General features: G+C 37.8%; 1 protein-coding gene across 8 annotated transcripts in view; it reads right to left on the bottom strand.

Annotated features, from left to right (window-relative positions):
* Positions 1–26,535, bottom strand: part of SCAMP1 (secretory carrier membrane protein 1) — a 139,422-nt gene that overhangs the window by 100,911 nt on the left and 11,976 nt on the right. For 6 of the 8 annotated variants that reach the window (XM_049707761.1, XM_033430073.2, XM_049707762.1 and 3 more), the window contains exon 2: positions 13,285–13,362. The exons of the other annotated variants lie outside the window; for them this stretch is intronic. In XM_049707761.1, coding sequence (XP_049563718.1) covers positions 13,285–13,362 — 78 coding nt within the window. The remainder of the gene's footprint in view (positions 1–13,284; positions 13,363–26,535) is intronic. 8 annotated transcript variants of the gene reach the window in all.

Consider the following 26,535-nt stretch of genomic DNA (forward strand, 5'->3'; position numbering starts at 1 on the left):
AGGGGGGTGTGACCAAGATGGGAGAGGAGGAAGACCTTCAGCTCACCTCCTCCTACGAGCTTCACCAAAATTACAACTATTTACAGAGCAGCTATTGATGAAACGACCTCAAGACCAGCAAAGAAGATCTTCTGCAACTAAAGATATAAAGGAGGAGGCACAGCAAGACATGGAGCAGGGGCGGAGTCGCAGTATAGTCGAGACCCACACCCCTGTGCAGGCAACCCACAAACGGGAGGATAATCACAATGCAGAGGTTCTCCCCAAGGAGTGAGGTGTCCAAGCCCCACCTCAGGCTCCCCACCCTGGGAGTCCTGCACAGGGAGGACGAGCCCCCTAGAACATCTGGCTTTGAAGGCCAACAGGGCTTGCTTTCAGGAGAGGCAGAGCACTGTAGGAAACGGAGACCCCTCTCTCAAAGGGCTCACACGAAATGTCACCTGCTCTGAGACCCAGGGCAAAAGCAGTAATTGAAAGGAGCCTGGGTCGACCCACTTACTTCTTGAAGAGCCTCCCAGAGAGGGAGGAGCCAGCTGGGTCTCACTCTGGGGACATATCAGTAGATGCTGGTGGCAGCCGTTTTGGGGAGTTCATTCTGTCACGAGGACACTGGTGCTGGCAAGCACCATTCTGGAATCTTCTCTCTAGCTTATTAGTGCCAGGACCTGGCCCTGCCCACCAGTAGGCCAGCTGCCATGGGACACAGCCCAGACCACCAGAAGGCCCAGAACCATCAGCAGACGAATGGATAGAGAAGATGCAGTACATATATAGAATCAAATATTTCTCAGCCATAAAAAAGAATGAAATCTAGCCATTTGTGACATGGATGGACCTAGAGGCTGGCATGCTAAGTGAAGTGAGTCAGACAGAGGAAGACAAATACAGTATGAGTTCATTTATATGTGGAATCTAAAGAACAAAACAAATGAACAAACGTAATAAAATAGAAACAGACTCATGAATACAGAGAACAGCAAGTTGCCAGAGGGGAGGGGGGAGGGGGGAAAACAGAAAAAGGTCAGGGAGATTAAGAGGTCCAAACTTCCAGCTACAAAATATATGAGTCAGGGTATGAAATGTACAGTGTGGGGAATATAATCAATAACTATGTAATATCTTTAAGTGGTGACAGATGGTAACTAGACTTACTGTGGTGACCATTTAATACTGAATCACTATGTTGCATAACAGGAACTAAAATAGTGTTGTAGGTCAATTATACTTCAAAAACAAACACACAGAAAAAGAGATCAGGTTTGTGGTTACCAGAGGCAGGGGGTGGGGGACAGGGAATTGGATCAAAGTAGTCGAAAGGCACAAACTCCCAGTTGTAAGATAAATAAGCACTAGGGCTGTTATGCACAACATGATGAATATAATTAACACTGCTGTCATGCTATATATGAAAGTTGTTGAGAGTAAATCCTAAGAGTTCTCATCACAAGGAAAAAATTTTTTCTATTTCTTTCATTTTGTATCTATATGAGATGAATAGTCACTAAACTTGATGTGCTAATCAATGCATGATGTAAGTCAATTTTTTTTTTTTTTTTTTTTGGCCACACCGCATGCGGGATCTAAGTTCCCCGACCAGGGATTGAACCTGTGCCCCCTACATTGGAAGTGCAGTGTCCTAACCACTGGACCACCAGGGAATTCCCATAAGTCAAATTATACTGCACACCTTAAATTTATACAGTGGCGTATGTCAATTATATCTCAATAAAACTGGAAGAAAAAGAAGGGAAAAAAAAGAAAGACACAATACCTATACAAAGGAATGCCAGTAAGACTGAGAGCTATTTTCTCTACAGCAACAATGGGATCCCAAGTAGAACGTGCCAAACTGATGAGAGAAACTAACTGTCAATGCCGACCTCTAAAGCCAGTGAAATTAGCTTTTGAGAACTAAGGTGAAATAATAAGTATTTATAACTATTCAAAGAGTCACTACCAACAGACCCTCACTAAAGGAACTTCTACTTTAGAACCAGAAGAAATATTTGAGATGTAAGAAGTGGTATCTTTCTGCTTCACTGGACACTCCTGAGTATATCATCTTCATTTTACACTCATCAAAACTGCAGACACAGAAGGAAAGTCAACCTATCTGTAGGAAAAAAGAGTACTCTAGTGCACCTAGATGTACTAGAGTAAGATAGGCTCTTCTGACAATCCTGAAACTGTGTCTGTCACTGCTATGGAAGCCCCTGGGAAAAACTTAAAGTATTGAGAAAAGTACAGAAGGTGCAAAGATGGAGACAGAGAAAAAACTTTAGAGAAGCCAGGAGAATAGGAGAGTGACCTCGGGGGCAGAGCTCTGGCCAGAGCAAGGCTGTACGTCCTTCTCCCATGGCGGATGAAATTTCACAAGTTAGGAATAGACTACATTTCTTAAATCTCTGTAAAAGTTATACTTTACATGGTTATAATTATTTATATTTTAACACAAATTACATTACTACGTTTGCCTATCTGTGTGGCTTTGGAGAACTCAACCAGGATCAACAGATTAAAAATTATAGTAAGATATATTTTCACTCAATAGACTTAAGAACATTATAACAATCAAAGAAATACAACTATGGAGAGACTTTTCTGTTATATAGTGAGCTCTCTGCATTGGAAGTTCCAAAGGTGTTTCATTATTAAATAAATGAGCATATAATAGCCCTTCGAGGAAGGAGAGGTCCACAAGTTGTCTTTCTCATGTATACAACAAATATGTTCTCCTTCCTGGTTTTCTTCCATACTCGAAACACCTATTCAAGAAAATTTCTCCTTGCTTTTTCCGGCTCTTTCTCTTCCATCTGTGAACCCATAATGTTTCTAAGTATACCCAGGTCTAAAGCAATTAACGTGTTCATAGATCTCCTGCATCAGAAAGCCCTGGTGCTTACTGAAAATGCAAACTCTACGCCCCACTGTGGACATACTGATTCAAAAACTCAGGGGTTGAAGAGAAGGGGTTTGCATTTTCAAGATGGTCACATTTTAAGTAAGCTCTCCAGGGTGATTCTTATACACCCTGAAATTTGAGAACTCCCCTCTGAGGCAACAAAGTTTACAGTTTCTATAAACCACTGTCTATTCTTTCACCTAATCGAGAGACTGCCAAAAGAAACCTTAAACTTTTTGCAGCTTCCACTGACCTTATCAGTCTCTGACAGAGCAGACAGAACTGATTTTGGCTCTGCCTAACACAGATTCCCTTGTTATTAAGGGTGGTGAAAATTAAACATACTAATGTCAGAATCAGGACAAGTAGAAATCATTTTATCTGAATAGATGACCATTTCAAAACAAGGCTTTTAAAGATTAGAGTAACTGGGGGAGGAGGTAAGTAATAGGAGGAAAGAAGGGCTATACAAGAATGGGAGTTCGCAAATAGAGAACGGCACATGAAGGAAGAGAGGTGCAGCCAGACATATTTATTCATACATTCAAACATTCATTGATCAACTGCAATGTGCCACAAACAATTACAGACACTTGGGAGACATTAATGAACACAACAGGCAAACATCCCTACTCTCATGGAGCTTACAATCTAGCAATGGAAGATAAACAATACATTATAGAGTATCTTAGAAGGCAGTAAATTTTATGGAACAAAACGGTAAACAGGTCGTGAGTATAAGCTGAGTAGGGATAATTTTACAAAGGTGGTTAAGAAAGCAAATATTGCAGCAAAAACTTTACAGAAGTGAAGAAGTCAGCTTTGCAGATATCTGGGGGAAGACCATTTAAGGCAGAAGGAATAGCCAATACAAAGTCAGGAGAATGCCTGGCCTACGGAAGACCAGGGTGCTGGGAAAGAATACACAAAGAAAGAGTGAGGAGATAGGAGTGAGAGATATTAGAGACCAGATTATATGCCATTTTAAGGACTCTTGGTTTTACTGTGGAAAAAAATCAAAAGCTAGTGAAGAGTTCTAAGCAGGAGACTGAAATGATCAACTTTTTTTTTTCAAGGTATCACTCTGGCTACTGAGCTGAAAATAGATTAAAGGTGGAAAGAGAGAGAATAGTAAGAAACCACCGCTGTAGTAATCCAGGCAAGGGATGATGGCAGCTCAATACAAGTGGTGGCTATGGAGATAAGGCATCAGATCTGTACGTATTTGTAAGGGAGAGCCAACAGGATTCCCTGACAGAAATGTGATGTGTAAGGAAATGGAAATAATGAAATACCACCAAGGTTTTGGCCTAAACAACTAACAGGATAGAAATAAGAAAGATCGAAAACGGGCAGGTTTCTAAGGAGGGGGCTCAGTTCAGTACTGGACAAGCTGAATTTGCAGTTTCTAAGACATCCAAGGTAGACATATCTAGCAGGCAGCTGAATACATGAGTGTGGTGTTGAGAGCAGAGTTCTGTGCTGCAGATGTAAATTTGGGAGTCATCAGCACGTAGATGATATTTAAAGCTGTAAGACTGGATGAAATAACCATTTGAGTGGCCATGGATAGAGAAGAGAAGTCCTGGCACACTCCAATACTGGGGCTGAAGGGGCAGGGAAAGGAGAGAAATCAGCGAAGGAGACGGAGAAGGAAAAACTTAAGTGCTCTGAAAGGCACATGAAAAAAGTTTTCTAAGAATGAGATAGTGATCAACTGTCAGTGCTGATAGATGGAGTAAGACTGCAGTTTTACCACTGGATTTAGCAACGTGGAAGTCATTGGCTACCTTGAAGAGTGTGTTTTGGTGGAGTGTTGGGAGCAAAAGACTTACTGAAATATCTTTTAGGAGAAAGGGCTGAGGGGAAAGAGAAGTAGAAAGCTCTTCAGAGGAGTTCTGCAGCAACTGGGAGCAGAGAAAGTTTTTCAATGACAGAGATGTGAGAATTAGACTCGAAAGGGAAACAAGGTTAACATAAAGTTTTGTTACAAAGTTACAGTAATCAGGATAGTGGGAGACTGGCATAGGGATAGACACAGATCAACAGAGTGGAATTTAGAGTCCCAAAACACGCCCTTACATTAACCATCAATTGATTTTCATCAAGAGTGCCAAAATAATCCAACGCGGAAGAAGAGTCTTTTCAAAAAATGGTGCTAGAACAAGTGGATATCTACATGCAAAAGAAAGAAGCTGGAAACCTATCTCATACCATTCATGAAAATTAATTCAAAATGGATCACAAACCTAAATGTAAGCACTGAAACTATACAACTCTTAGAAGAAAACTTCGGAGTAAATCTTTATGACCTTCAGTTAGGCAATGGCTTCTTACATGTGACACCAAAAACAGAAGCAACCAAAGAAAAAACAGACAAATGTGACACCAAAATTTAAAACTTCTGTGTGTCAAAGAACTCTATCAGGAAAGTGAAAAGACACTCCACAGAATCGGAGAAAATACTTGAACAATGCAAGGGTAAGGCACTGATCCTCCACACAGTTGGAAATCCACGTATAACTTTAGAGCCAGCCCTACATATCCGAGGTTCTGCATCGGGGATTCAATTAACCACTGATTGTGCAGTACTGTACTATGTATTTAGTGAAAGGAATTCACAAGTATGTGGACTCCCATAGTTCAAACCTGCGTTGTTCAAGGGTCAACTGTATCTGCAAATCACTTATTTCACAAGCGACCTGTATCTAATATCACGTATTCAATATCAAAAAGAAAATCCAATTTTAAAATGAGCCAAGAATCTGGACACTTCTCCAAAGATAACATACGAATGGCCAATAAGCACATGAAAAAAAAAATGTTCAACATCATTAACCATCAGGGAAATGCAAACCAAAACCAACAAGGATAGATCACTGCACATCCGCTAAGACGGCTGTAAGCAAAAAGTCAGACAGTAACAAATTTGGAAAGGATGTGAAGATATTGGAACCCTTCTACACTGCTGCAGCCACTTTGTTAAACAGCCTGGTAGTTCCTCAAAAAGTTAAACATATTATTACCATATGACCCTACCATTCCACTCCTATGTATATATCCAAGAGAAATGAAAACACACGTCCACACAAAAACTAGTACACAAAGGTTCAGAGCAGCCAAAAGTTGTAAACCATGTAACTGCCCATCAACTGATGAATGCATAAATAAAATGTGGTATAAAAAGCCATAAAAAGGAATGAAGTACTGATATATGCCACAACATAGTTGAACCTTGAAAACATTATGCTAAGTAAAAGGACCAGTTGCACAAGACCACACACTTTACGATTCCATTTATATGAAATGTCCAGAATAGGCAAATCTGTAGAGACAGAAAGTGAATATACTTGCCTATGGCTGGAGAGGGAGGGGGGAATGTGAAGTAATGATAAAGGATGCAGGGTTTCTTTCAGGGGTAGAAGATACAAAAATATTCTAAAATTAGAATGTGGTAATGGTTGTACAACTCTATTACTACACTAAAAACATTTAATTGTACACTTTAAATGGGTGTGTGGTATATTAATTATCTAATAAAGCTGTTAAATGAATAATAAATTTTTGTGATTTTTTTTTTCCTAACATAGAAGAAAACATGTTTTTATGATGATGTGAATGATCCAGTAGAAAGTGATAAAACTAGTGATGTTGGAGAGGAGCAACTCAGCAAAGTTCTTAAGTGAAAGTACATGGAATCTACTGCACAAATAGAGGGAATGGCTTTAGATAGAAGCACAGACAGTTCATCTATAAGTAAAAGGCAGGAAAACAGAACACATGGGTATAAACGCTGGTAGGTAGGTAGACGTGACAGTGGAAGTCTGTGGATGTTCTCTACTGGTTGCTTCAATTTTCTCAGTGAAATAAGAAGTAAGGTCATCAACTGAGAATGAGGATAGGAGGACAGATTTTAAAGATGAGGAGAGAAAAAAGAAAGGTGAGGAGAGAGAAGAAGAGAGTGGACAATTAAATAACTAGGACATTCAGTACAACTTAGAGCTGGTTATGAACTAAAAATGAGGCCATTCAGTATGTTTACATGTGTTTCTCCATATTTAGCTGCAAGGTAAGGGCAGAGAGTATACAGAGTTGTCTTTAACCAGGGATTGGCTTCTAGCCAAAAGACTTATGTCAAAGTAAGGGGGAGAGGGGAAGGCAAGGGAGTTGAGAGTACATGGAGAGTGATTATGACAACTGGATGTGGAATTTAGGCTGAGAGAAGAGAGTAAGATGTAGATAAAGGGCAGTGACATAGTAGGATCAACAAACCAGAGGTCCTGGTGGAACTGAAAGATGTGTTGAAATTGAGGAACTAGAAGAGTAACCGAAAAGATACAAGAAGCGGGAGTGAGTGACTTGAGATAACATGGAATGCAAAAATCAATGGAAGAGATGAGGTTAAGGCACTGACAGGCGGGATGTTGGAAAGATCACCACTAAGAATTCAAAATAGGACAGTGGGGACCTCCTTGGCAGTCCAGTGGTTAAAACTCCACGCTTCCACTGCAGGGGACATGGGTTCAACCTCTGGTCAGAGAACTAGGATTCCGCATGCTGCTGGTGTGGCCAAAAAAAAAAAAAAAAAATATGACATTCAGGAGGAGTTCCCTGGTGACCTAGTGGTTAGGATTCCGGCCTTTCACTGCCATGGCCCAGCTTCAATCCCTGGTCAGGGAACTGAGATCCAGCAAGCCGTACAGTGCGGCCAAAAAAAAGAAATACATAATGGTGGATGGGGATAATAGAGTAGGGAAAAGATGTTTTTAAAAATTAGAAAATAGGAATAGTGTTGGAAAGAGTAATAGTGAACCAAGAACTAAAATTAAGAAATGAAAACAAAGAGAAATAAGGTGTAGTAATTCAGAGATCAGTAGATGACAGCCACAATGAGACCTGGGACCCAATTATAATCTGATGACATGAGATTCAAATGATGACATGGGATTTCTTTTAGACAGGAAGGAGGAAAACCATCTAGAAGCAGCTAGAAACAAAGACAATACCTACCCCAATTTTATGCCCAGTTGTCTGAGAACTGTGAGAGAAAAAGCAGCTAGTTTTGGAGAAGGTTACAGGGGAAGCAGTGTCCTCACAGAAAGGCCAGTTTCCACAGAGCAAAGGATAAAACATTCAGAGAAAAAGATAAAGATAGAGGGGATTTTGATGAAGTTGGACTCTGACTTCCAGAAAGCACAAGTTTCAGGAATTAAGGAAATAGAAGGGTTCAGACTAAGAAACGTGCAGTGCATCATGAGGATTAAAATCCAGGAGATGAGGAGGAGTCTGGGGCTTCTCGTAGAGAATGACATAAACAGGAGTCAAAGGCATAATGAGATTAGTTCTGATAAACTTAGGGCAGTCAAGTGTTGAGGGTAGGGAGGGCTAAGTGTTCTGCAGGCTCCACTTTGATCCTTTTAAATGGGCACGAAGAGATTTGAAGTTATACAGTCCTAACCCCAATGTGCCATCTTATTCCCAGCGTGGCATACAAACCCTAAGGTGAACCTCAATGATTCTACCCTCCTGGTGTTCACGTCTTAATATAATACCCTCTCCTTGAGTATATGCAGGACCTGTGACATGCTTCTAATCGACAGAATTCGGTAACAGTGATGGGATATCATTCCCTTGATTACATTATGTAATACAGGGACTCCATCTTAGTAGCAAAGCGTGAGAGACTCTCTGCAGACTCTCTGAAATAAGTGGTCATGATGTTGAAGCCTGTGTGGCAAGAAACCATGCAGCCTCTAGGGACTGTAGACAGCATCGATGACCTGAAGGTGGCCTCCAGCGGAAAGCTGGCCAAAAGCTGGGGCCCCCAGTCATACAATCACAAGGGTATTAATTCTGGCAACAACCTGAATGAGCTTGGAAACAGATTCTTCCCCAGTCAAGCCTCTGGATGAGAATACAGCCCAGATCACAGCTTGATCACAACCTTGTGAAACCCTGAACAAATGATCCAGTTAAGCTGTGCCTGAACTCCTGACCTACAGAAATGATAAAATAATAAATGTGTGCTTTTTCAAGCTGCTAAATATTTAGTAATTTGTTACACAGCAGTAGAAAATGAATATACCTAGTATGAGAGGTTCATCTTGGCCCATTAAAGGACGGAAGCCAGGCATTATGACCACACACAGTGTCTCTTTACTCCATTCAATGACCAATAAATGCCCTAAGGGAGGTGGTCTCAATGGGGTTGTGGGCTAGAAAGTAGATGGCTTTAGCTGGAGCAAATGGCACCTTAGAGGATAAGATTAAACAGATACTCTGGGGAAGAAGTCTATGGAGACTCTCTACTTTCTGCTCAATTTTTCTGTAAACCTCAAACTGCTCTAAAAAATAAAGTCTATAAAAAATTAAAAATAAAAAAAGATAGTCTTAAATCAAATCATGGAGGCCCCACATGGCACACTACTCTGTAGACAATGCATAATCAATGCACACGTTTCTAAGGAGAAAAGACCTAATCTGAACTTTGCCTTAAAAAAATAATTCTAGTCATAGTGCAAAAAACTGATTTGAAGAAGAGAAACTGGAGACAGGTAAGTAGACAGGTCATTGTATTATCTCACATGAGTACCTGAATTAGGACAGTTTAGTAGGAATGAAAAGGATAGACAGGTAATATCTCCTGGAGGTATAAATGACAGGACGTGGCTACTGATTAGATGTAGGGAAAGAAGCTGTTTGAGCCAAAGACGACTCAGGTACTTCCAGCCAATGACACTAGAAGAACAGAAGGCAATAGTTATCATTAAAATAAGACAAGAAACAAAGAAGACTGGTTTCGGAAGGGAAAGATAATGAGCTCCAAGAAAGACAAGAAGCAAAGGAGAAAGAAAAAAAGAAATGCGTGCCAAGGGAAAAGAAAGACAGATATTACAGTACAGAAATTGCTTTTGTGGTATTAAAAATAGGCAAGCTACTATGTACTATCCAGTCAGTGCCTGGAGTTAAAGTTTTATCCATTTTCAAAACAAAAGCTGACATCAGAAATTATTTATCTCAACATCTTCCTCTCTGCCTCCACTGTTACACGCTGAAGAGAAAAAAAAAAAAAAAAAAGATGCCCAGAGACGTTAGATGGCTGGCTTGTCTAAAGGTACCAACTAATTAGTGGCAAGGCCTAGATTAGAATCCAGGTCTTATGACTCTAAGTCTATTCCATGTCCTGAATTAACTTAGTCAGAGGCAGTTCTTACTTACATAAATCATTTATCTATGTCCTTTATGGTCAGAAATGACCACTTGAGCATGCCAGTACTTGGAATTTTCTTCTCTTGGTTCTTCTGCAGATCTTGCTGTTTTATGTGACAGAAATCATATATGTCAACAACTAGCAGAACAGAAAAGGAACCAAGCAACCTATTCCTGAAGAAAAAAAATATGACAGTAAACTAGGCCCTGAGAAACATCACTAAGGATTTTATCAACAGCACCACACTACCCCACACACACATAGGTCTCCCTATCCCTGTACTTCAACACCCGCCAGAAGACATCCTGTCTGAAGCCGTGAATGCCATCACCAGTGGCTGAAACTAGTGAGAATCAAGCTGCAGTAGGCATTTTAAACTGTTGCCTAATTTAAAAGGAAAACATTCCCCCTAAATACATAACAGTTCTCAAGGATGAGCTAATTCTTCTAGTAATTTATGCATTAAGCGTTAGAGGGCAGGCCAGGGAAGCTACCCACCAAGCTCAACATAATTCCAGTGGTAAAACACATTTTGAGTTCAAACAGAAAAAAATTATTTCATAACCAAAGACTACCCTCCATTTTATAGCACATCTCAATTCAGACCACCACATTTCGACTGAATAGCCTTCCAGTATACTGCCAACAGACTAAGTCTAAACTACGTGGTGTTTTATGAGGATTCCTTTCTCTGAATTTATAATACAGAATGAATTAATATGTAAATTATTAAAATTATTTAAATATTTAATTGTTACTTTCCTTAAAGTTTCCATTCAAACAGAAAATTAAATATAAAAGGAAACCTAATAAAAAACTTAAAAAGACAGGAACTTTCTAAAATCTTAAGGCTATATGCTCATTCTGCTGAAGGATCTTCCTACTTGACCTCAAGTAGCTCACCACACCCTTCTGCAACAACCTAGAAGCTTCATTTTCACAAATACTTTTCTAAGAAAAATATGGATAACAACAATCAACTAAAATAGTATCTGGACTGAGTTCTGACATATCACTTACATCAATTATCCAAGTACGTCTGCTCTTAGAAAATAGTCACAGCTGCAAAACCCAGCGGGGGGCAGGGGGAGTGGTGGGACAAATTTCTAAAATCATACATATATGAAACAAAAGAATTTTGAATTTTTAAATTATTGCATCTGTATTTTCCATCATGTAAAAAGTTCAGTGGAAAATGCCTAAGTGCTCTTGTAACAATATTTTTCCTGGTTCTGACACTATCTTACTCATCAAATCTAAGAGAAGTGTTTCGTTGTAAGCTGGCTTTTCATTATTGCCTACCTACTCTCTTTCAGAAAACCTTTCCTTGACTGTAAAGTCTCAACATTTAGAACCATAATTTACATTTTTGTTTTATCCTTCCTGGATATATCTAATTCGTGTAATTTTTTAAAATCCCAATTACGTGAGAAATTTTCCATAGACCGGGACATTATCTTCTATTTCTTAGGCATCTGTCTCTAAAGACAGCACTAACAAAATGGAAAAGGCAAAAGCTTTACAGAAAAAAGATGAGTTACATAAACCAGTTCTGCCACTTACTAGCTGGATGACTTGTGTCTAAGATTCTTTATCAGTAAAAGGAAACAAAAAATATCCATTTTGAACGCTGTTATAAGAATTCGATAAGATAAGACAGGTAAAGCACATGGCACAGAGTAGACAACTTGTTGAAGAACATTACTACTTCTAAAAAGAATAATCTAAAGCTGCTACTATAAAAAGGTTAAACATTTTTTGCTAGTAAAATCTTCCAAAAAATTATATAAAAACCTCCCTTTATTCCTTACCAACAAATTTAACAGTCTTGTTCCCATCTCCACCCCCCCAGAAATTATCAAACTACATATAGTGGAATAAAATATACCGGGCTTTTCTTTTTCTCCCTTTCAACTCCTACCAAGTTGCAATCTCATACATTTTCACAGTTCACTATAAGGTTGAGCCATATGACACTGCCATCTTTACATGTCAAAACTGGTCAACTTATTGGCCATTTCATAGGGTTCAATCTGAAACTGACATGCTCAAAGAACACTTGATGATCCCAGCCTGAGTTGCAGCTGCTACACATAAACAGAGGCTGTTAAAATAAATGAGGGCTTTGAAATAAAGTGAAATTTTAAAGTTCACTCTTATTTTAGTGCTTTTACTTTGTACAAAGCTCTTCTTAAAACTAAAAAGTTAATACATTTTGAAGAAATTTCCAAGCAAAAGCCTACACGATCTTCTAGAATTATTTTCTAGACTATGAAAAACATGCATCAGGAAGAGATGATCAAGTAAGTATCCTTATAATGACATGTAAATCCAAGCACGTAACTGAAGAACTTTAATATCTTTAAGAGGATGACTAACAGTTCAAGAGTCAACAGTGTTTAAAATTAGGGGCCTCGTGAGTGCGATATTTGAGCTAAAAACTCAAATACAGGAGACAACGTTATTTGCCAGAGAAATTTTGAGGGAGAATTCTCAACAGAACCTACCTTCAGTAGTCCTCAAAACTGGCTCACAAAAAAATCATCAAAAGTGCTAAAGCAAAAACAAAAAACGAAAGTGCCCTGTGAGAGATTAGAGCCCTAACAGATACAGTAATAAAGTTCTCCAGGTGCTTCTAATATGCATTCAGGGTAGAGAACCCTGTTCTTTAAGGGTTTTTTCCATACTCCTTCATTTTATAAACAAAGACTACATTTTGAGAAGAATATGCTCCTAGGCCAGGTTCCACAGGTTCTAGTCTACCAGAGCAGAAAGCTAGTCCTATTCAGAATCACCTAATTCAAATGACAATCATACAAATATTCATGGTACAGTTCCAGACGAACATCTCTCTTTGTAAGAAAACATCACCCTGTATTACCATGAAACTAACATGTATACCAAAAAACCTCTCCTGTTTAAAGAACTGTAGTAATTTTAACATATTAGAGGGGTTATTAGCAATTTAATTTGTATAACTATCATGGTAATTTTCAATTACTAGGAATATTCCTTCCTGTTTTAATAAACTTGCTAAATTCTAAATAAAACACTAACAGCTTATTTTATATAAGTTTAACCAATCAACTAAAAAGAAACCATAATTGAAATATAAATCCTATTTAATTTCCATTTTAATATTTTAAAGTAGTCCAATTAAGAATAGTCTTACTGTTCTAGAATCCGAAAATGGATTGTATTCATCAAGTCCTGGTGGGACATTTCTTGTCACTTGTGTAACTGATGGGTCCTGGAATAAAATTCAAAGGAGAAAAAAAAGATTACTTATCCTTTAAGATACAATTATGATATTTACAAAGCATTTGCTTTATCTGTCCTTTTGGTCACCCAGCAAAGCTAACAGAGGAAAATAAAGAAGATTATCAGATTTACTCAGTCCCACTTCCAGAAAGTTGAAATTTAAACCCACAGCCCTCACACTCTCAAAGAAAAACAAATGAAAACTGGGTTAAATGCAAATCAGCTGCTAGCTATTATTTAAAGAATGAAAATAGACCACCTCATAACAGCTGTGTGGAACCGATTGCACAGGGCATCTCAGCAAATCTTGAGTAAACCCATCCTTTCCTCCGGGCTCCACAAAGAGTTCACATTCCCCTTTTTTAAAAATAATATCTTCAGTTTTCCCCACTGCAGATTTAAGTACCACGATACAAATCAATGTCATGTACAGGCAACATCTAGAGCATTCAAGATTAAGCACCTCTTATTTGTTTTATTCTACTACAGTACTTCCCCATGACTGTATTTATTGTTCCACATGATCCTAGACTGTCTCCCTCTTCCAAGTATAATATATTACCACATTATCCCAGCTTTTCAAATCTTAGTACTAGGCTTTCATATAAGTAACTAAATCACAAAATCCTAGTTATTCTATTTCTCTTGACTGTGAAAGTAAGACACAAATATAATGACCATCTCAACAAAATCAACTACATAATTAATGTGAAAGCCATTTGCAAACCATAATATACAGCCTCATCAGCCTTCATATCCCTACTCTCAAACTTTCACATTCACCAGAATCAAATAAAACACAGATTGCTGCACCCCACTCCCAGAGTTTCTGATTCAGTAGGTCCGGGGTGGGACCTGAGAATCTGTACTTCTAACAAGTTCCCAGGTGATGCTGCTGGTCTGGGGACCATTGCTCCCTTGTCTACACTGTACATTGTCCACTCCATCTTCCTCAACACAGTCATCAAAGTTACCTTTCAAAAATGTAAAGCTAATCTTGCCACTCCCGTCCTCCAATCCCTCTCCTCTGCCCATTATCCATTTCAGATTTTTAGAGACTCAACTATAAAATATACATTCCTCAAAATGAGATACAAAGTTTCCAACTAGCCCCTGCCTACCTTTCCAGCCTTATCAACTCTCTTATAACCAGCCTCACACCCTGCCAGTCCTTTCCCTTAACCAAACAAAACAAGCTACTGGGCTTCCCTGGTGGCGCAGTGGTTAAGAATCTGCCTGCCAATGCAGGGGACATGGGTTCGAGCCCTGGTCCAGGAAGATCCCACATGCCATGGAGTAACTAAGCCCGTGCGCCACAAATACTGAGCCTGCACTCTAGAACCCACGAGCCACAACTACTGAGCCTGCAGGCCACAACTACTGAAGCCCACGTGCCTACAGTCCGTGCTCCACAACAAAAGAAGCCACCACAATGAGAAGGCTGCGCACCGCAACGAAGAGTAACACCGGTTCCCACTAGTGAAAGCCCACGTGCAGCAACAAAGACCCAACACAGCCAAAAATTAATTAGTTAATATTAAAAAACAACAAGCTACTATATAAAGAGCCTCGAACTTGGCAATAAGCAATTGGTAAGTATAAATTAAAAGTACAGCAGAGATGAAAAAGTCTTTAGGCCTGCTCAACAATAAAATGGGAAGGGGGCAAAAAAATCACTCTACCTCCTCTCAGGGTTACCCTCCCCAGTTTATTCAAAAATGAGTAGGAAGATTATCAAGAGGGAATGTATGCATCAGGGGGAAAATTAAGAATATGAAACATGAATATTTTAATCAAATTTTTAATCAAGATGGCATTGTTGTGCTTAAATTTAGAAGTGGGCTCAGGGTCAAGAAGTGGAGACCTAGCAAATCCAGATGGTCCAGCTGCAGTCACGTCACAACGCCCAGCCCACCACAACCCACCACAACCCACCACAAAACCAGGCAACCTGTGAATGCTCAGACACCATATTCTTCCTTGGCATTGCTTCCTCTGGCAGTAATACTCTTCCAGGCAGGTTCAGCCTAGCAATCTCCTCCTCTTCCTTAAAGACTCAACCCAAAGACTACCTCATATGCTAACCAATAATCTTCCTGATACCTTCCTGATATCCAAGTCACTCCATCCCAATCTCAATGCTCCCACAGAACTTGGTATTTATCTCCATCAGTATTTATTTCACTGAACCATGATGACCTTCATGCAAGTCTTTTTTCCCAAATTAGACTGTGACATCTCTGAATACAAGAAATATGTAAATAGGTCCTTTTTATTTAATCATACATGAGAGGTAACACTGTTTCTTGAGTGATTATTATTACGACCTCTGGGGGGGGGAAAATCCAGAATAATTATTTGCAACAGTAGCAGCAGTAATAACCAAGAAATACTTCCTTAAAAATTAACATAAATATGAAGTTAATTCAAAAAGTTTAAGTGAAAAGATGTTTAATTAATGTTTACTCTCACTCATAAGAAGAGAAACACTAATTAAAACTACGGCTGACCCCTCAACACAGGGGTTAAAGGTACCAACCCTCGGCTCAGTCAAAACTCCTTGTATAAGTTATAGTTGGCCCTCCCTATACTCCCCATCCATGGCTCTGCATTCACAGATTCAATCAAGCAGACTGTGTAGTGCTATAAAATTTACTATTAAAAAAATCCACATATAAGTGGACCCACAAAGTTCAAACCTGTGTTGTTCAAGAGTCAATTGGATGCTGATGTAATCATTTCTCACGTATCAGATTAGCAAAAATCCAAAAGTCTGACATATTCTGTTGACAAAGCTGTAAGGAAATAAGGATTCTCACACATTCCTAATAGGAACAGAAACTGTTACAACCTCTATGGAGGGAAAGTTGGCAAGTGCTAGCAAAACTATATCTGCATTTAAACTATGACCCGCAATCTCATTTCTAGGAATTTATTCCAAAGATATACTGCAAAATACCATTTGTAGTAGCAAAGAATGGAAGCAAACTAAATGTCTATCAATAGAAGATGGCAGAATAAACTACAATACATCTATATGACAAAGTCCTATGCAGCTGAGTATTATGCAGTTGTAAAGTGGTGTAAGATCTACATGCTATGGAATAGTGAAAAAGTAAAGTGCAGAATAGTGTAAATATAATGTTGCCTTTTATCCACAAAGGAAGATAAAAATGAATGTGTCTTTATTTTTTAAAAAGAATAAACCAAAAACAAACAAAAATGATTGCCTATAGGGAGAGGAAGAGAACAGTGAGCAGACAGCATAAACTTGGAAGCTAGACTTCTCTGAATGTACCGTCTTTTATAGTTTTTCCTTTGGAACCATGAAAATGTTTTCCACAATTACAGAAGAAAATTAATTCAAAAAGAAAAAAGGGGGGAGGCAAAATGTAGGGTCGGAAAGATGGATCCTGCTTAGCCAACATTCATGCAATCAATGTCATTCTCTCAATGCTACTTAAGTACAATGAGTTCCAACTTTCATACTACAAATACATATATCCAATTATCAAGTGTCCTAAAATTCAAATTCACATTAAATTCTTTTTTTCTCTAATCCTACATAAGGTACAACTTAGTTCTAAAGAGGCCTAAAATGAAATCATTCTTCCAATTTTCTACTTGTGACTACAATAATTTAAATGATCTTGTTTCCTTTTAGATTCTAGAAAAGTTTAATCCAGGCTGAAAGTTAACTGGCAGTTTGCCAAAATCACTGTCTCAAGTAAACTAAGTTCAATTCTAGTCAGTCTGGAATTTCCCCTAACATAGTATTAGGTGACCAAGCAGTAGACTATATGCCAAGAATGATCTAGCCAAGAATGATTTAGGGGGCTTCCCTGGTGGCGCAGTGGTTGAGAATCTGCCTGCCAATACAGGGGACACGGGTTCGATCCCTCATCTGGGAAGATCCCACATGCCGTGGAGCAACTGGGCCCGTGAGCCACAACTACTGAGCCTGCGCGTATGGAGCCTGTGCTCCACAACAAGAGAGGCGCGACAGTGAGAGGCCCGCGCACCGCAATGAAGAGTGGCCCCCGCTCGCTGCAACGAGAGAAAGCCCTCGCACAGAAACGAAGACCCAACACAGCCAAAAATAAATTAATTAATTAATTTTTAAAAAAAAACTCACTCACTAAAAAGAAAAAAGAATGATTTAGGAAGATAAAGAACTGATATCTCTGAATTATCACATAATTAACATTTCAAATTAGTTTTTAATAAATATAAACAGTGTTGAGGGAGCTATAGTCTCTAAACTGGGAGAAAACCAACAAAGCTGATGATTTAAGTAATAATGAATGATCTTTCAATGCCTATTAAGTATTGAGCACTTATTTACATTATTTCCAACCCTTTCTATGATCCTCCCTGGTGGATGGTATTGTCCCATTTTTCAGAAAAAGAAGCTATGGCCTTAAAAAAGAAACTTCCTCAAGGTTAAGTAGCATATATCTGAGATAAACTATGAAGCCAGGACTTCTAATGCCTATATATACTCTTTCCATCAGGTATACAAAAAACAGTTTACCACAATCATAACTTTATCCAGAGAAGACACTGGTTGAGCTCGTTGCTTATTGATTCTAAAACTTTAGCAGGAAAATCTCACTTCCTCTCCAACACAATCAAAATGAAATTGTTTTAACTGTTAAGTTGGTTGCTTCTATGACAGTGGTTCTCAAAATTCACAAGCACTGGAATCACCTGGAGGGCTTGTTAAAACCCAAACTGCTGAGGCCCACTCTGAACACACCTTGATGTGCAGGATGGTGGCTGAGAATTTGCATTTCTACCAAGGAAAGCATTCTGACCTGGTCTTATTTTATTCACTTAGAGGAATGTACTAGACTTCTGTATTTTACTAACTTTCAAGAATCAAGACATTCTTTAGAGTTTAAATATCCTTTTTGGACCTGACTATCCATAAAGTTATGTCATTTAGTCAAGCCGGGGCTATTCTGCTAACCCTTTAGTAAGCAACTTAACTCCATGGTCATGTTTCATTAAAAATCAAGATGCGTTAAAGAAATAAATGTTTTTTCAAAGAAGAGAATAAGTAAATATTTTACATCTAGCATAATTAGCTCTTTTCTGTCTTTAATCCAAGTTTCTTTACCAAACCCTCCAGGGCTGTGCACCTTCACTGTATTTCAATTGATTTCCTCCATCATGCTTTATATGTTGGACTTTCTCAATCACTGCCACATATAACCACAGGAAGATTCCAACCTGGCAAGAAAGTACTTTCACCTTCTGCTAGACATGAGGACATTAATTCAATAATAGTTTCTGCAGGGAACTAAGATCCTGCATGCCACCTGGCTCAGCCAAAAATAATAATAATAATAGTTTCCTCAATAAATATTTCTTGTGAATAACTCCAGTCTCTTCTCTGTATATATATATATATCACCCTCAAGCTAAACAGTAGGCTAAAAACAAAAAAAGCCTACATGGATGACTGTGTACAACCGTACATTATGTATCCACTTACTGTATCTGCTAACACTTAATAGGTTTGCGTTTCAAAATTAACATTCAAAACTTTGTGTCTTAGGTACTCGTTCTAAAGCAGAAAAGAGGACTAGGTCTAGGAATTAGAAACTCTGGGTTCGCTGGAAATGACTAGCCTCTGCAACCTTAAGCAAGTCACCTAAACTCTCAATTGTCTCATATGTAAAATAGGAGAAATATGATAGATGACTGCCCTGGTCAGTTGCAGCTCTGAAATGTTATGCTATAGACTACAAGTCTTTTATTGTTTGGAAAGGTGACTGCCTGTATTCAACCCTCCCCACCCCACTAATGAAAAGCTGTAAACATTGAACAGGCACTTCATATTTCAACGTGACTCCGTTTTTGCATCAGTAAAATGCATCACATAGCTCATGAGCTACTACATGTAAAATGCTTAATACAGTTCCTGCACATGGAAAACACTTGTGTGATAGCTAAGGCTGTTATCATTATTACCAACAAAATAGGATCAAACAGAAAAAGCTGTCCATTTTTGATTAACTGAGGTATCAAGAACGTACAGAGCATCCTATGTAATGAATAGGCCAAAAAACAACCACAGCCACCTTCTGAAGAAAGCAATCAGAGTTCTCCACCTAGCCTTGTGTCATGTGACCCCAATAGCTTAGCTACATGTGAAAGGATGAAGAATGGGCCTCTGTGCCAACGGCTGCCATTTTTAGAACTGGATATGAGGGAGCCTAGCAGACCCCAACAGAAGTGACTCTATATTGGATAATAACTAATCAATCCAATTAGAGCCTATTTGAATATGAGACATAAAGATTGTACTATAATCAGTAGCAGCAGCAGCAGATGACACTAGTTCATAGTATAAAAAAAGACAAATAGAAGCTAAGTCATAAGAACATGACCAGAAAAGCGGCAGTAGGTTCAGCACCTGAGGGGAATGGCATTTACTAGAGTTGCCAGTGAGTCACCAAAGCAAAAAGAGGGCCAAGGGAGTTACTGCTCTTCTAGTCGATGAGGAATGACTGGTGTTAGAGGAGTTTTCACATGTTCCTATAGATCCTCAGAAGGGCCTCAGGAAGAAGGGAAGAGGAGGAGGAAGTGTCAGAGGGGCAGAAGAGGGGAAAAATGCTGGCAGAGATCAGCCCCCTAACCTTCACTTGAATCAATGAAGCTCAATTTTTATGTTTTATAAATATTGATTTCACCTGAAAATTGTTTCCACCGCTTGGCAGGAGGGAGGTAAAGGGCAGGGGCTATGGATTGAGTAAACACCTTGTTAGCTCTCAGAAACTGTTTCATCACAACTGCAGAGATCGACTGTGTTGGGCTTCCTTCCCTCCCCAAGAATCCAAAACAAACAGACCTCCATCACCTGAGGTAACCTGAGTGCACCTCCATGCCTTAAAACCAGAACAGGTGGAACCAATGTTCTTTGCCATTTTGTATTCCATTAAAACTTTATGGAAAAACAGTTTATTGCCATTAACTACATTTAAATAAAATCTTCTGGGTGAGAAAGATTTTAATAAGTATAAATATTTTCTGATGCCTAGTATACACACTGATCGCAAACATACTTACTGATCCAAAACTGCTGCTCAATCACTTTTTTTAACTCAAGTATAGTTGATTTACAATGTGTCAATTTCTGTACAAAGTGATCTGGTTACACATATATATATTCTTTTTTTAATATTCTTTTCCATTATGATTTAGCATAGGATACTGAATACAGTTCTCTGTGCTATACAGTAGGACCTTGTTTTTTATCCATTCCATATATAATAGCTTACATCTGCTAATCCCAACCTCCCACTCCATCCCTCTCCCAACCCCCTCCCCCTTTGCAACCACACGTCTGTTCTCTATCACTTCTTAATTTAACTCTAATTTCACCTTCTCTCCCTTCCAATTTAAAAGAGAGGGAGGAGAGTACAACTCTAATTTATCCTTTATTTTTCGTAGTGATAGATATTCCCCACAGTTCTAAAGTTTAAGCCAACTTGACAAAACCTATTTTAAAAACAACAACAACAAACTTCTCTTTATATACGTTTCATCTCTTCCCATCTTTTCTCAGGATCACCCTATCAGTTACCCTTTTCTCTCATATGTTCATCTGCTTCCTCTCAACAGGATGCCTCACATCTACATTTCAAGTCTCAATCATCTTTAAAATGCACACAAGCAAAGAAAACCAAAAGCATTCCTTCAATCACTCTCAAGCTACTATCAGCCCCCTTCTTTCTTTCCACTTCTCCAACTCCCAACCCACACTCCCTCCCATTAGTTGCCAGTATTTCTCATATGTAAACTGCAATGGCCTTCTTACTGTTCCCCCCAATCTTCTGACCCCTTCCCCAACGTATTCTTCACAGTGATCCAGGATGAGTTTCTCAAAATACAATCTCATGTCACACCTACAGATTTGATGAATGTGAAGAAAACATGTATTAAGTTTGGTTTATGCTCTCAATAATCGAAGAGCATATTTTGGGCCTATGAAAATTTACGAATCTTTGGGAATGGACGATGAATAACTCGTAAAATCATTTATTGGGATAGAGATTGCAAAGATGGGTAAATTCTTACCATCCACATAAATGACTGCTAAGGCACGAAGACAAGCTTTAAACCAGTGATAACCACTGACATTTTTATCAAACACAGCTAAAGCCCACTACCGCTGTAATATTATATTTTACTCACGTAGACCTTTGCTATATAACATAGTGGCCACTAGCCACATGTAGCTCTTGAAATATATCTAGTCCAAATTGAAATGTGCTGAAAGTATAAAACATACCATGTTTTTGACTTCAAAGCACAAAACAATGTAAAATATCAATAACTGTTATGTTGATTATGTGTTGAAAGATATTTTGTATATACGGGGTTAAATATATTATTAAAATTAATTTCACCTGATTTTTTTCCATATGGCTACTGCAAAATTTTAAATTACATGTGGCACAAATATTTGCATTCAACAGTGCTGATCTAGTCATTATAATTTATTCAAGAATGGCTAATAATTTCACTTTCATCCATTTGGGCAAATTCAGTATGTTACAAAAAGGAAAACAAACTCAGACTTAAAGCTAAATTCCCTCGAAGTTTTTCAAAATACAAAAGATGACAAGAGACCTGATCAGAAGTTTTCCAAGCCAACGTTCTTATACAACACGGTAGCAGACTTTCACCATACTTTTTCACTTTCCTCACACTTTTTCACGATACCAGAAGACAATAATTTAAATATTTTTTAAAATTCAGAAAAAAAATGAATATTTACAATTCTATCAAGGAAACCTATGGGAAATTGAAGACAGCTAAAGCCAAGACAGACTGAAGGAGAGAGATAGAATTCATCTAGTTTAGCACAATACTAGATTTTTTAATTATCTCATGTAATCCTCAGATCACCCCTATGACTTAGATTCTATATCCTTTCTTTCACTGCTGAGAATACTAGCTCAGAGATATTTAAGTAATTTGCCCAAAGTCATATAGTTAACAAGTGACATGGTCAAGATTCAATTTCAAATCTGACTCCAAAGACCAAGTTTTTAGAAGAAAATCTGATAAAGAATACAAATTTATGTTTCAAACAATATGTCTTCAAAAGAAAAAGGCTGAATTAAACACTGCATTGCTCCACAAAACTTAATTAAAATACTCAATAGCTCTGCTTAATCCAATCAATATTACACACTAGACTAGGCAACTTGATTAAACGAGAAAAGTCCCAAACTAGGGACTATGAGAGGTACTACCTTCAGAGAGTACAATTTTTTTCCTACTCTATACTTCTCAAAGCTATTGTAATCATATGAATTTAAAACACACTGAGAATTTCAAGGGGGGGAGGGGGAACTACTACAAGAAGCCATTAAAAATCTCCGCAAGACTCTAAAACAACATTTAGCAAAACTTCTATAACTCATTATAAAGAGTGCTTAATAATCACTAGGAATTATTCAATAAATCATGATGTTGAAAAATTAATATTCATTGTCACTGCAAGTCATGACAATCTTAACTCAAACCTGAGAGACTCAAAACTAATTTTTCACGGACCAGATCTCTCCTTAGTAAATTAGAAACAACTGAAGCAAACACACCCAAGCAGATTTACCTCATAAGTGCAACTTAAAAGTTAACAAACCACACCTTAAATTGCAATTTTTGTCCACGTTAACACCAGCATTAAGTGCCAAAAAAAAAAATTATTTCCCTATCTAGCCCCTCTACATTCTCAAGGAAGAATTCTTTGGAAACAAAACATAATTTCTGAACATAATATAATATGGTGAAAATTTCATCCAGATAATTAATGATCTATGGAAGGGACTTAAATAATATAGAAAGCAAGAAACTCTAGTTTCTTAGCCCACAGTGAAAATGAAATTAAGAGATCTGGTGCTTTCTATTCTATATTATATTGTGTATATATATATGTTCTATTTTATATTGCCAACAGCACTCTGAGCAGTTGCTTTAAGAAATCCTCTATCCTTATTAAAGCCATTCATGGAATAGTTTTCATCCAAGTTCTGTAATTCCTGACTAAACTTGGAACTATTAACCTCTGTGTCTGAATTTTCCCATCTATAAAATGAGGGAGGCAAACTATAACAACACCTAAGCTTTCTGCCTCAGACTCTGCATTCAGGGGAACTGAGGCTACAATACCGACCAATTCTTTCTCCTTCAAAGCACTTAATCACACATTATGTCTCCCAACTCAAGTGTGGATCCTTAACATCAGGGACTTCTTCATCTCTGTATTCCTAGTGACTATCACAGTGTCTGATTCACTTTCAGTGCTCCATAAATTTTTGGCTAAATAAATAATCTACTCTTGTCCATTTTCAATGATAATAACCTCTTAAAGACAACTGAATTTGAAACTGTTTAATCTCTAATACAGCAATTACACAAAAACTTTAAGTAACTATAAAGACGTTATCAAACTGGCAAATACTACAGTTCAAATATAATGGTGATAAAGACTGAGAATATGCTTGGCCTGTTTTTCAAATTATGCCACTGGATCCACATTAACCATCTAACCAAAATAACATAAAATAGTCCACTGGCAAAAGAATTAGCAAATGCCATGAGATATCACTAAAGTAAAGGGGTCCTACGATTCCAAACTGCATATTTATTATGTGGCACCATTTTTGAGCTATGTGAATTACATGAAAGCCAGACAAAAAAAGACAATATGTCTAAAGATAGAGCAGTGGCTAGAAACCTGAACAAATGACTTCTTAAACCAACAGGGTAAAGAACTGAACATTAAGATAGTAGCAAAGTGTCCTACATCTATAATAAATCCTTAAGAAAGATTTTAAAAGTTAAGTAACTTTAGAGAACTGACATCTCTGACCATATACAAAAATTAACTCAGAATGAATCAAAGCCCAAAATATATGCACTAAAATTATAAAACTCTTAGAAGAAAACACAGGAGTAAATCTTCATGACCTTGGGTTAGACAATGTCTTCTTAGATATAACACCAAAAGCACAAGCAACAGAAGAAAAAAACAGATAATTGGACTTCAGCAAAATTTAAAACTTTCCTGCTATAAAGTACACCATCAAGAAAATAAAAAGACAACCTACAAAATTGGAGAAAATTTTCACATATATTTGATAAGTGACCTGTATCTAGAATATATATAAAAAAACTTTATCTCAGTAATAAAAAGACAACAATTTTTAAATGGGCAAAGGATCTGAATAGACATTTCTCTAAAGAAAATGTACAAATGGCCACTAAGCACATGAAAAGACTCAGCATCAGTAGCTATCAGGGAAATGCAAATCAAAACCATAATGAGATACCACTTCACACTACTAGAATAGCTATAATAAAAAAGATAGTATTGGCAAGGATGTCAAAAAACTAGAATCCTTATACTCTCCTGGTAAGAATGTAAAATGGTACAGCCATTTTGGAAAATACTTTGGCAATTACCAAATGACCTAGCAATTCCACTCCTAGGTATACATCCATACGTCCACTTGTAAAAAACTTGTGCAAATATTCATAGCAGCATGATTCCTAACAGCCAAAAGTTAGAAACAACCCAAATTTATATTAACTGACAAATGTACAAATAAAATGTAGTATACCCATGCAATGGAATTATAATTTGACAATAAAAAGAAATGAAGTCCTGATACATGCTATAATATGGATGAACCTTAAACACACGATGCTATATGAAAGCTACCAGTCATAAAGACTACATACTGTATGATTCCATTTGTATGAAATGTCCAGAAAGAATATTAGTGGCTGCCTAGTGCTGGAGAAGTTGGGAGGGAAATGTGGAATGGCTGCTAAAGGGTATGGGGTTTCTTTTGGGGGTGATGAAAATGTTCAAAAATTGATAGTAGTAATGACTGCACAACTGTGAAAATACTAAAAATCACTAAATTGTACCCATTAAATTGGTGAACTGTATGGTATATGAATTATATCTCAAAGTTGTGTTTTAAAAAGATAATCAAAAAAAAAATCAGATGTAACATTTCTTGGAAGAAATGTTGCCAACCAGCTATAAATCCATGTCTTCAAAATCTAAGTGCCAAATCACTCACTGCCCTCATTAAACAGAGAAATGCTCATTAGGAAAGTAAAAAGGGATGCGGTAGGGGGATTGGCAAACGGGGACTACAATGACACCAGAGTTTGAATACTTACAAACTGGATACTTTATTTTAGCATTCTGTTATATGGAATCATGAAAATTTCTTCTGAAATTTGAGAAATTGGGTAGCTAAGAGAGCTAGGCGCCCCAATACTAATGCACAGACATAAAAAGAAAAAGGCTGATCACAAAGAACAGGAAAATATTGGTCATATGTCTGTTCAACTGACTGCCAAGCTCAAATGACCACTAATGAATGAGCCACTGAACTAATATCCTAAGGATGGGAGGACATCCCTTATTTCCAATAAACTCTCAAGAGATTTTTGCAACAAAAAGTTTGTTTTATCATACATAGTGGTTCTCCACCAAGATTAATGAGTTTTCTGTCATTCATATTAAATACTGAAATAACAAAACAATTACCGCTAAATGTGGCAAGCAAAGACCTGTGAAAAAATTTTTAAAAGTCTTAGTATTTTGGTCATATTATAGGCAGTCAACTTTTTTTTTTTTAACATCTTTATTGGAGTATATTTGCTTTACAATGGTGTGTTAGTTTCTGCTGTATAACAAAGTGAATCAGCTATACATATACATATGTCCCCCATATCTCCTCCCTCTTGCGTCTCCCTCCCACCCTCCCTATCCCACCCCTCTAGGTGGACACAAAGCACCACCGAGCTGATCTCCCTGTGCTATGTGGGGCTTCCCACTAGCTAGCTACTTTACATTTGGTAGTGTATATATGTCCGTACCACTCTCTCACTTCGTCTCAGCTTCCCCTTCCCCTTCCCCGTTTCCTCAAGTCCATTCTCTACATCTGCATCTTTATTCCTGTCCTGCCCCTAGGTTCTTCAGAACCTTTTTTTTTTTTAGATTCCATATATATGCGTTAGCATACAGTATTTTTCTCTTTCTGACTTACTTCACTCTGTATGACAGACTCTAGGTCCATCCACCTCACTACAAATAACTCAATTTCATTTCTTTTTA

The sequence above is a fragment of the Orcinus orca genome, chromosome 3, assembly GCF_937001465.1.
Source record: "Orcinus orca chromosome 3, mOrcOrc1.1, whole genome shotgun sequence".
Lineage (NCBI taxonomy): Eukaryota > Metazoa > Chordata > Mammalia > Artiodactyla > Delphinidae > Orcinus > Orcinus orca.